This window comes from Mobula birostris, chromosome 1 (genome assembly GCF_030028105.1).
Source record: "Mobula birostris isolate sMobBir1 chromosome 1, sMobBir1.hap1, whole genome shotgun sequence".
NCBI classification, from domain to species: Eukaryota; Metazoa; Chordata; class Chondrichthyes; order Myliobatiformes; family Myliobatidae; genus Mobula; species Mobula birostris.
Genome location: NC_092370.1, coordinates 69005317 through 69017889, shown reverse-complemented (window position 1 = coordinate 69017889; position 12573 = coordinate 69005317). Strand labels below are relative to the sequence as shown.

Sequence of the window (12573 nt, the reverse complement as noted above, 5' to 3'; positions counted from 1 at the left end):
CCTGGCAGTGATGCAGCCAGTCATGATGCTCTCAATTGTGCCCCTGTAAAAAGTTCTTAAGATTTGGGGGCCCTGTACCAAACTTACTCAACCGTCTGAGGTGAAAGAGGTGCTGTTGAGCCTTTTTCACCACGCAGCTAGTGTACAAACCATATGAGATCCTCAGTGATGTGGATGCTGAGGAACTTGAAGCTCTTTACCCTCTCAACCCCAGATCCAATAGGGGTTAGCCCGTCTCCATTCCTCCAGTAATCCACAACCAGCTCCTTTGATTTTGCAACATTGAGGGAGAGGTTGTTTTCTTGACACTATTGTGTCAGAGAGATGATTTCTTCCCTCTAGGCCACCTTGTTATTGTTTGAGATGAGGCCAATCAATGTAGTGTCGTCAGCAAATTTAATTAGCAGATTAGAGCTGTGGGCGGTGACACAGTCATGGGTAGACAGGGAATAAAGGTGGGGATTCAGTACACAGCCCTGAGGGGTTCCTGTGTTGAGAGTCAGATGGGTGGAGGTGAGGGAGCCCACTCTTACCACCTGCCGGTGATCTGACAGGAAGTCCAGGATCCAGCCGCACAAGACGGCGTCAAGGCCGAAGTCTCTGAGCTTCCTGTCAAGAAGATAGTGAACTGAAAAAGATGCTAAAAACCATGATTTGATGGTATACTAAAATATCCTGTGTTATACTTTGTCAGTGTAATATATGTTTTCTTATCCTCAGGGTAGGATATAAACCCCTGATCGTAAGCTCTTCCTGTTTGGATGGGCCGGTTAAAATTGCACTGAACCAATCAATCCAATGTCTTGGAGGTCATGTTACCAACAGTTGGATAGAGGATAACACTCACCTTGTTATGTCATCGGTAAAGGTTACAGTGAAGGTTAGTTGAATTTAGCACAGTAAATTGCTGTTTCATTCTACTAGGTTTTATGGGAAATGTCACAGAAGTTTGGAAGTACAGTATCGGAGTATTACTAGAACTACAGTAACAATTCATTGTTAATTAGTAGTGCCACTAACTGAGACAGATACTTGAGATTTCAATAGACAATAGGTGCAGAAGTAGACCATTCGGCCCTTCGAGCCTGCACCACCATTCTGAGATCATGGCTGATCATCTACTATCAATACCCGGTTCCTGCCGTGTCCCCATAACCCTTGATTCCCCTATCCATAAGATACCTATCTAGCTCCTTCTTGAAAGCATCCAGAGAATTGGCCTCCACTGCCTTCTGAGGCAGCACATTCCACACCTCCACAACTCTCTGGGAGAAGTTCCTCCTCAACTCTGTCCTAAATGACCTACCCCTTATTCTTAAACCATGCCCTCTGGTACTGGACTCTCCCAGCATCTGGAACATATTTCCTGCCTCTATCTTGTCCAATCCCTTAATAATCTTATATGTCTCAATCCCTCCCTCAATCTCCTTAATTCCAGCGTGTACAAGCCCAGTCTCTCTAACCTCTCTGCGTAAGACAGTCCGGACATCCCAGGAATTAACCTAGTGAACCTACGCTGCACCTCCTCCACAGCCAGGATGTCCTTCCTTAACCCTGGAGACCAAAACTGCACACAATACTCCAGGTGTGGTCTCACCAGGGCCCTGTACAAATGCAAAAGGATTTCCTTGCTCTTGTACTCAATTCCCTTTGTAATAAAGGCCAACATTCCATTAGCCTTCTTCACTGCCTGCTGCACTTGCTCATTCACCTTCAGAGACTGATGAACAAGTACTCCTAGATCTCTTTGTATTTCTCCCTTACCTAACTTCCCACCATTCAGATAATAATCTGCCTTCCTGTTCTGCTCCCAAAGTGAATAACCTCACACTTATTCACATTAAATGCCATCTGTCAAGTTTCTGCCCACTCACCCAGCCTATCCAAGTCACCTTGAATTCTCCTAACATCCTCATTACGTGTCACACTGCCACCCAATTTAGTATCATCAGCAAACTTGCTGATGTTATTCACAATGCCTTCCTCTAAATCATTGACGTAAATTGTAAACAGCTGTGCTCCCAATACCGAGCCCTGTGGCACCCCACTAGTCACCACCTGCCATTCTGAGAAACACCCATTCACTGCTACCCTTTGCTTTCTATCTGCCAACCAGTTTTCTATCCATGTCAATATCCTCCCCCCAATGCCATGAGCTCTGATTTTACCCACCAATCTCCGATGTGGTACCTTATCAAATGCCTTCTGAAAGTCAAGGTACGCCACATCCACTGGATCTCCCGCGTCTATCTTCCTGGTTACATCCTCGAAAAACTCCAATAGATTAGTCAAGCATGATTTGCCCTTGGTAAATCTATGCTGGCTCAACCCAATCCTATCACTGCTATCAAGATATGCCGCTATTTCATCTTTAATAATGGACTCTAGCATCTTCCCCACTACTGATGTTAGGCTAGCAGGGCGAGAGTTCTCTGTTTTCTCCCTCCCTCCTTTCTTAAAAAGTGGGATAACATTAGCCATTCGCCAATCTGCAGGAACTGATCCTGAATCTAAGGAACATTGGAAAATGATCACCAATGCATCAGCAATTTCCAGAGCCACCTCCTTTAGTACCCTAGGATGCAGACCATCTGGACCTGGGGATTTGTTAGCCTTCAGTCCCATCAGTCTACTCATCACCGTTTCCTTCCTAATGTCAATCTGTTTCAGTTCCTCTGTTACCCTATGTCCTTGGCCCATCCATACATCTGGGAGATTGCTTGTATCTTCCCTAGTGAAGACAGATTCAAAGTACTTATTAAATTCGTCTGCCATTTCTCTGTTACCCATAACAATTTCTCCCAATTCATTCTTCAAGGGCCCAACTTTGTTCTTAACTATCTTCCTTCTCTTCACATACCTAAAAAAAACTTTTGCTATCTTCCTTTATATTCCTAGCTAGCTTGCGTTCATACCTCATTTTTTCTCCCCGTATTGCCTTTTTAGTTAAGTTCTGTTGTTCCTTAAAAATTTCCCAATCATCCGTCTTCCCACTCACCTTAGCTCTGTTATACTTTTTTAATGCTATGCTATCTCTGACTTCCTTTGTCAACCACTGTGGCCACTTTCCCCCCTTTGAATCCTTCCTTCTCCGGGGGATGAACTGATTTTGCACCTTGTGCATTATTCCCAAGAATACCTGCCATTGCTGTTCCACTGTCTTTTCTGCTAGGATATCCGACCGGTCAACTTTGGCCAGCTCCTCCCTCATGGCTCCATAATCTCCTTTGTTCAATACTGACACTTCTGATCTGCCCTTATCCCTCTCAACTTGCAGATAGAAACTTATCATATTATGGTTACTACCTCCCAATGGCTCCTTTACTTTAAGATCACTTATCAAATCCTGTTCATTGCACAACACTAAATCCAGAATAGCCTTATCCCTGGTCAGCTCTTGTACAAGCTGCTCCAAAAATGCATCGCGTAGGCACTCTACAAACTCCCTACCCTAGGGTCCAGTACCAACCTGATTTTCCCAGTTCACCTGCATGTTGAAATCCCCCATAACTACTGCGACATTTCCTTTGCCACACGCCATTGTTAACTCTCTATTCAACTTGTACCCAATATACATGCTACTGTTTGGGGGCCTATAGATAACACCTATTAGGGTCTTTTTGCCCTTACTGTTCCTCAGTTCCATCCACACTGACTCTACTTCTCCTGATTCTATGTCCCCCCCTAGCTAGGGACTGAAATCTCATTCCTCACCAACAGGGCCACCCCACCCCCTCTGCCCACCTTTCTGTCCCTTCGATAGCACGTATACCCTTGTACATTCAATTCCCAGGTCTGATCCCCCTGCATCCATGTCTCCGTTATCCCAACAACATCATAGTTAGCCATTCGCACCTGAGCTTCAAGCTCATCCGCCTTATTTCTGACACTTTGTGCAGTCAGATATAGAATTTTTAACCCATTTCTCCTCTCTCTGTTTAAATCGCTGCCTATTGTGCATAACCCAGCTCCCCGAACTCTCACCAGGCTATACGCCCCTTGAATTTTGTTGTCCTTCTTAAATTTACTTACTCTTTCTGCACATTTAACTCCATGCTCCGTCAGACCATCCCTCTGCACATGTATCCTCCTTATCACTCGTTCCGCCTCACCTTTCTCTACTTCAGACTTAATATTCCGGAACCGTGTAGTCCCCACCTGTCCTTTATACTTCATCTCGCTATCCTCTCTCACATTCTGGATCCCTGCCCCCTGCAAATTTAGTTTAAACCCCCCCCCAAGCAGCACTAGCAAACTTTCCTGCAAGAATGTTAGTACCCCTCCAGTTCAGGTGTAAACCGTCCCATCGGAACAGATCCCACCTTCCCAATTATCTAAAAACCTGAAGCCCTCCCTCCTGCACCATCCTCTCAGCCACATATTGATCTGTATAATCCTTCTGTTCCTCGCCTCACTCGCACGTGGCAGAGGTAGCAATCCTGAGATTGTTACCCTGGAGGTCCTGCCCTTCAGCTTCGCACCTAACTCCCTGAACTCACTACGCAGGACCCCCTCACTCTTCCTACCCACGTTGTTGGTCACTACATGGACCACAACATCTGGATTCTTGCCCTCCCTCTCCAAACGTTCATTTACTTTTTAAAATCTTAAACACATGGGAAACAGGAGTAGACCATGTCACTTTTAAGCCTGTAACTTTGTGGTGTTTCTTGTGCATCAGTCATTTTTCCGCTAAATCTCCGTAATATCAGGCTCATTTGAAATTTCTCATCTTGGCTGCTAAATGGCTAACCCCTGAGATCCTAATTTTGAAAAGGAGAAATGCTTACACTTTGAAAACACTATTGAGCACTTTCAGTATCAACATGTCTGTTCAAAGTCAAAAAAATCGGTGTGTTTTGTAAGGAGATGTATGGTGTGACCTGAAGAATAACCTTTTACCTTCCCTAATACATCGCTGATGAATTTTATTTAGGAGCATTTTTTAGCATGACCTGAAAAGTTTAGGATCATACAACATGGCAACAGATCTCGAGACCCACTGTGCATGCTGACAATCAAGCACCTAATTAAACTAATCATACACAAGCCCCATTTTGTTCTGCCCACGTTCTCTGATCAACTTCCTCCAGATTCTGCTATTCACTTATGTACTACTGGCTATTTAACCTGCCAACCCACTTCCCTGCTTTTAAAGAAATGTTCTTGAAAAATAGTTAGAAGACCTCAAGTGTCATTTTTTTTGCAGTAAATGGAAATGCTTGCATTTTCTGTTTGCCTATATTTATCAGTTATTTGTACTTATTCTGTGATCTATAATTTGAGCTAATCACATTTTTGAAAAGTTCGTTTGAATTGTGATGAACCAAAAGCATGAAGTCAAGTCTTAATCATGTATCAAATAGATTCTGAACAAATTGTGATTTCTTGAACAAATTATTGTTCATCTGCTTTTGTTAAGGAAATATGTTAGTTCATATGGATGATAATATTAACATAACAGTTCGGTGCCATACATAATAATAATTCATATCTTTGCTTTTAAGACTATATGTGCATTGATCTGTGGTCGACCAATAGTAAAGCCAGAATTCTTTGTTGATCTTATTGAAGCAATCCGAAATAAAGGACAACTTCCCAATTCAGAAAGGTAACATGAATTTATCATTTTCTTTAAATGTTTATAATATATTCTTAATAGAATCTTATGGTTTTAATACATACAACATGTGTGAACGATTTAAAATATTGGTTAGAAGTTGAGAGTAGAGAATGAAAATAAATGGGGCAGAAGTCCCTTGATTTTTATTATGTACTCTCATTGAAATTGTTAAATCAAGTGGTATGCTATCTTTAATTCCTTATTTTACTATGGTGTGTGGTTACATTGTTCTAAAAAGATTATAGCTCACATATTTTATGACGTACCATGAAGTGAACTTCCTTAAAGAATATATAAAATTGTTCTTTTTAAAAATTTCAAGCATCTTAAAAATAAGAAAAGTGACACCAAAAAATGATAGAAAATGGATGAGCGGAGGTAAAGGAGTGTAAAACAGGCCATGAATAAGCAAGGTTTATTGTGACATCAACTGGTATGCCACATCTGTAGATAAAGGTGTAATCTGAACGTGTATTCGAGAAAAGGTTCATAAGAACAGAAATAGTTGACAACGTTCCATAGATCAAAGCAAGGAACCAAGAAGGAAAAAAGTGGGTTCTTTTATAATTTAGTCTTTCAGTCTGTTATAATCTTGGAATGGAAAATTACTCTTGCATATCCAAAGTTGACAGAGATGTTTGCACTACAGAATCCCTACTGTGAGGCAAATACTGAGCTCTGAAATTCTTTTGAAAAGGCCTTGTCGCTGATACAACAGTCCACACTCTCCAAAACCAGACTAAACACCAGACCAAGCTAATGGAAAAAACTCTGTCTGTGAACCTTGTCAGTTATAAGGTATCCACTAAGGCAAATTATTTGAATTTGAACTCCATCCTACCATTGATTTATTAATGCCTGTCAATTTTTCTACAGCCGTACTTGTCCTTTCCTCCTCCTTGAAGCTTTATAAGACACTATAATTTTGATTGGCTTTTGATTAGCTAAGGAATGTTCAAATGAAGATCAGTTCAATTTCTGGCAGGTGTTGATATGAGATACTGAACACTGATACAGTTGAGAATTGTGCACTGGTGCATGATGCAAAATTAAACTGCCAGGGGTAAAGCACAACTTCAAAACAACATTTCAGTTGCTTCTCCAGTTAAGAAATATATTTTACTGACAAACACGTTCTTAATTGTTTATCACTTAAACTCTGGTGTTTCATGTTTCACATTTTGTCTTGGCAGTTATGTCCCACCCATTGATGAACCTAGCATCAAACCTGGAGAACTAGATGTCACAGTGAAACCAGAAAGAAAATCAATTTTTAGTGGCAAGACATTCTTCTTTTTAAATGAAAAACAGGTAAATGAGACTTTTAGAAGAGAAAATAATCCATAAAGGAATTTGATTTAATAGTGACCATAAACACTTAATGAAATATTTATTCTTATTAGATAGATAGATAGATATACTTTATTGAACCCGAGGGAAATTGGGTTTCGTTACAGCTGCACCAACCAAGAATAGAGCATAACTATAGCAATATAAAACCACAAGCAATCAGACTGTAGTGGTGTGCTACACACAGCGCTAGAATAATGACACGTCGGCGAGTTGGAGTTGCGGTAAAAGAGATTTATTCGAACTTCGCGGCCTCCTTTAAAGCCTTCCCGTTCCCGCCCTCCCCGGGCGGGACTGCTGTGGGGAATGCATATTTGCAGACCCTTCCCGCGCACGGGATTTTCCCCCTGCTGGTGAAGATGGCCTGGTGCCCTTTTTGGGGCCGGCCTCTCTGCCGGCGCGCGCTGTTTCATGAGCCGGTTCGCGTGTGCTCGAAAGTGGGTCGCCACATAACTCCCTCCCTGCCCCCAGAACCGGCGATACATCCCCCAGTGTCCGCAGTCTGGATCAGCCTCTGTTTCGGAGGTCTGCCTCTGAGCCACGGTGCCTGAGCCCATAGCGGCTACGCCAAGTCCACATGGGCCAGTTTGAGTTGGTCCACCGTGAAAATCTCCTCTCTCCCCCCAGTGTCCAGCACGAACGTGGACCCGTTGTTCCTGATCACCTTAAACAGCCCCTCATAGGACCGCTGTAGCGGTGCCCGGTGTCCGCCCCGTCGTACAAAAAGAAACTTACAGTTCTGCAGGTCTTTGGGTATGCAGGTCGGGTTCTGTCCCTGCTGTGAAGTGGGTATGGGGGCCACGTTACTGAGCCTGTCACGTAGTCTGTCCAGGACTGCTGCGGGTTCTTCCTCGTGCCCCCTTGGGGCCGGTATGAACTCTCCTGGGACTACCAGGGGTGCGCCGTACACCAACTGGGCCGACAAGGTGTGCAGATCATCCTTGGGCGCCGTGCGGATTCCGAGCAGGACCCAGGGAAGCTCGTCCACCCAGTTAGGCCCTTCCAGGCGGGCCATGAGAGCTGACTTCAGGTGATGGTGGAAGCGTTCCACTAGTCCATTCAACTGTGGGTGGTTGGCAGTTGTGTGGTGTAGCTGTGTTCCTAAAAGGCTGGCCGTAGCTGACCACAGGCTGGAGGTGAACTGGGCGCCTCTGTCGGAGGTAATGTGGGCTGGTACCCGGAAGCGGGCTACCCAGGTTGCGATCAGTGCTCGGGCGCAGGATTCAGAGGTGGTGTCGGTGAGCGGGACCGCCTCTGGCCATCTGGTGAACCAGTCTATCATAGTTAGGAGGTACCGCGCTCCTCGTGACACTGGCAGGGGCCCCACGATATCCACATGAATGTGATTGAAACTCTGGCTGGTGGGTTCGAACTGCTGCGTCGGAGCCTTGGTGTGCCGCTGCACCTTGGCCGTTTGGCACTGCATGCACGTTTTGGCCCATTCATTGACCTGTTTACGAAGTCCATACCAAACGAACCTGTTGGAGACCAGCCGGACGGTTGTCCTCATGGAGGGGTGCGCTAAGTTGTGAAAGGATTCTAAAACTCGCCGCCGCCAGGCTGCCAGGACGATGGGGCGGGGTTGGCTGGTAGCTACGTCACACTGTAGAATCCTCTCACCTGGGCCTACGGGGAGGTCTTAGAGCTGCAAACCGGAGACCGTAGTTCTGTAACTAAGGATCTCATCGTCTGCCTGCTGTGCCTCCGCCAGCGCTGCATAGTCCACCCCCGTGACAAGGCCTGTATGGTAGGTCTGGACAGTGCGTCCGCCACGACTTTGTCCTTTCCCGAGATATGCCGGATGTCCGTCGTGTATTCAGAGATGTAGGACAGATGTCGCTGCTGGCGGGAAGACCAGGGGTCGGACACCTTAGTGAACGCAAAGGTAAGCGGTTTGTGGTCCGTGAACGTGATGAAGGGCCTACCTTCTAAGAAGTATCTGAAATGCTAGATTACCAGGTATAGTGCCAATAGCTCCTGGTCGAGAGCACTGTATTTGAGTTCGGGTAGTCATAGGTGTTTGCTGAAGAACGCCAGGGGTTGCCAGCGACCCTTGATGAGTTGCTCCAGCACTCCACCGACTGCTGTGTTGGATGCGTCCACCGTGAGGGCAGTAGGAACGTCCGATCTGGGGTGCACTAGCATCGTGGCGTTTGCCAAGGCTTCTTTGGTTTTAACGAAAGTGGCCGCGGCCTATTCATCCCAGGTAATGTCCTTGCCCTTACCCGACATCAGGGTGAACAGGGGGCGCATGATTCGGGCTGCTGAGGGGAGGAAATGGTGGTAGAAATTCACCATACCCACGAATTCCTGCAGGCCTTTGGTTGTGTTGGGTCGGGGGAAGTGGCGGACCGCATCTACCTTGGCGGGCAGAGGGGTTGCCCCATCTTTAGTGATCCTGCGGCCCAGGAAGTCGATGGTGTCGAGTCCGAACTGGCATTTGGCCGGGATGATTGTAAGACCGAATTCGCTCAGTCGGGCGTAGAGTTGACGGAGGTGGGACAGATGCTCCTGATGAGTACTGCTGGCTATGAGGATGTCGTCCAAATAGATGAATGCAAGGTCCAGGTCGCGTCCCACCGCGTCCATTAGCCGCTGGAATGTCTGTGCGGCATTCTTTAGGTCGAATGGCATTCGGAGGAATTTGAAAAGGCCGAACGGGGTGATGAGTGCTGTTTTGGGAATGTCGTCCGGATGTACTGGGATTTGATGGTATCCCCGGACGAGGTCTACCTTGGAAAAGATCCTTGCGCCGTGTAGGTTTGCTGCAAAGTCTTGAATGTGCGGCACAGGGTAGCGGTCTGGCGTTGTAGCCTCTTTCAGCCTACGGTAGTCGCCGCATGGTCTCCAGCGCCCCCCCCCCCAGTTGCCTTGGGCACCATGTGCAGGGGGGAGGCCCATGTGCTGTCGGACTGTCATATGATCCCCAATTCCTGCATCTTCTTGAACTCCTCCTTCGCCAGTCGGAGCTTGTCCAGGGGGAGCCTTCGAGCACAGGCGTGGAGGGGTGGTCCCTGGGTCGGGATGTGGTGCTGTACTCCGTGTCTGGGCATGGCTACCGTGAACTGCAGTGTCAGAATTGATGGGAAATCTGCCAGGACCTTGGTGAATTCGTCGTCGGATAGCGTGATGGAGTCCAGGTGTGGGGCTGGCAACTTGGCTTCACCCAGGGAGAACGTTTGAAAAGTCTTGGCGTGGACTAGTCACTTCCCTTGCAGGTCTACCAGCAGACTGTGAGCTCGTAGAAAATCCACCCCCAGGAGTGGTTGGGCCATGGCGGCCAGTGTGAAGTCCCACGTGAACCAGCTGGAGCTGAACTGTAGCCGCACCGTGGGGGTGCCGTAGGTCCGTATTGTGCTGCCATTTGTGGCCCTCAGGGTGGTTCCCGGTTCTCTGTTGCGGGTGTCATAACTCGTTGGAGGTAAAACGCTGATCTCCGCTCCAGTGTTGACCAAAAAGCGGCGTCCCGACTGCTTGTCCCAGACATACAGGAGGCTGTCCTGATGGCCAGCCGCCGTAGCCATCAGCGGCGGCTGGCCCTGGCGTTTCCCGGGAATTTGCAGGGCGGTCTACAGCAGCGGGCCTCTGTGCCCCACCGCTGGTGGTAGAAGCACCATTGTTCATTGGGCTCCTCACTCCTGTCGCTGGGTTTTGTAGGCTCTGCTGCCGGGCCCGGTCTGGTCTGCCGTTGGGCACGCGGCTTGGTGATCTATGCGACAGACGACCCTCTCTCCTTCCTGGCATTCCACAGCACATCTGCCCGGGCCGCCACCTCCCGGGGGTGGCTGAAATCTGCATCGGACAGCAGCAGGCATATGTCCTCGGGCACTTGCTCTAGGAAGGCCTGCTCAAACATGAGGCAGGGTTTGTGTCCTTCAGCCAGGGCCAGCATTTCGTTCATTAATGATGGCGGCCTGTCTCCCAAACTATCCAGGTGTAGTAAGCGGGCAGCTTGCTCGCGCCGTGAGAGTCCGAAAGTCCTTATGAGCAGGGCTTTGAATGCTGTGTATTTGCTGTCCTCCGGGGGCAACTGTATAAACTCCTCAACTTGCGCAGCTGTCTCCTGATCGAGGGAGCTTAGCACGTAGTAGTAACAAGTGGAATCGGAGGTTATCTGCCGAATGTGGAATTGGGCTTCTGCTTGTTGGAACCATAAGCAGGGTCGCAGCGTCCAGAAGCTTGGCAGTTTTAATGAAACTGCATGAACAGATGCGGCGTCGGTCATCTCTGGTCCAAATATCGTTTGGACCATCAGGGTCACCAATTGTAGCGGTGTGCTACACACAGCGCTAGAATAACGACACGTAGTCGGTGAGTTGGAGTTGCGATAAAAGAGATTTATTCAAACTTCGCAGCCTCCTTTAAAGCCTTCCCGTTCCCGCCCTCCCCGGGCGGGACTGCTGTGGGGAATGCATATTCGCAGATCCTTCCCGCGCACGGGATTTTCCCCCTGCTGATGAAGATGGCTTGGCGCCCTTTTTGGGGCCGGCCCGGCGCGCGCTGTTTCGTGAGCCAGTTCAAGTGTGCTGGAAAGTGGGTCGCCACAAAACAACATTATGCAAACTATGCCAGATGGAAATAAGTCCAGGACCAGCCTATTGGCTTAGGGTGTCTGACCCTCTATGGGAGGAGCTGCAAAGTTCGATGGCCACAGGCAGGAACAACCACTCATGACGCCCAGTATTGCATCTCAATGGAATATGGCCGGAGTCCAACAGCAAAAAGTTCAATATCCGGGCTACAAACACGTTCCTTGCTTACCGCTCTCAGTGCACTTCCGGTCAGCCCGAACGGTCTGGAAGCCCTCTATGGAAACGTTTTGGTCGGGTATGTCCTCGTGCAGCCACGTTTCAGTAGAACACATAACACTGCACTCGCGAAATGCTCTCTGACTCCTGGCTAGCGCCGTCAACTCATTTTATTACCCAGCGATCTCACATTGCCTATAATGAGAGGGGGAAGACACAGCTTATAACTCTTCTTCTCCATAAGTTTCTGTTGTCTCGACCCGGTCCTCTTCCCTCGCTTTTTTGATCCCCCTCTGCATCCTCTGTGTGTTTTCCTCCAGATTTCAGCCAGGGTGTCCGCTGCTCCGTTGGCTAAACCGGCTGGCATTCAGCTGGTCCCTGGAGTAAACAATGCGACCATACTGCTGCCCCGCTGATGAGACGTGTCCGAATATAACTATTTCTAGATGCTAAAAACCCAAATGAAACTCTCTCCACCGGCATGTTAGAGAGGTTGCAGCTTCAACGTGTTACCGTGAAAAGAAAATACAACAAGTAACGTAAGTTAAAAAAGTAAGAAGAAAAAAGTAAGAAAACTAGTCGGAGCGGCTGTAACAGGCTGCATGCACGACCGGCACATTCGCACTGAAAATTACAGTATATGAAATACTGTCCAAGAAAATTACATAGGAGTAGAAATATGGAAGTAATATGGAACTTCCTATGTAGATGGGTTATGTTTTTTTTAAATAATCTTTAACCTGCATAGCTTGATAAATTCACACCAAAATTTTAGTGTTTTTATACTCAACTTCCTGACAGCAGCTTACATGGAAATTTCCAGTGGGCCACAGTGGACTGAGCAAAAACATA

General features: G+C 47.3%; 1 protein-coding gene across 3 annotated transcripts in view; it reads left to right on the top strand.

Annotated features, from left to right (window-relative positions):
- The window catches only part of nbn (nibrin), a 95886-nt gene that overhangs the window by 12538 nt on the left and 70775 nt on the right, over positions 1–12573 (top strand). For all 3 annotated transcript variants that reach the window (XR_011885819.1, XM_072256689.1, XM_072256700.1), the window contains exons 4-6: positions 721–880; positions 5508–5611; positions 6817–6934. Coding sequence is in view for 2 of the 3 variants with exons in the window: in XM_072256689.1 (XP_072112790.1) it covers positions 721–880; positions 5508–5611; positions 6817–6934 (382 nt within the window). In the remaining variant the exon portion in view is untranslated. The remainder of the gene's footprint in view (positions 1–720; positions 881–5507; positions 5612–6816; positions 6935–12573) is intronic.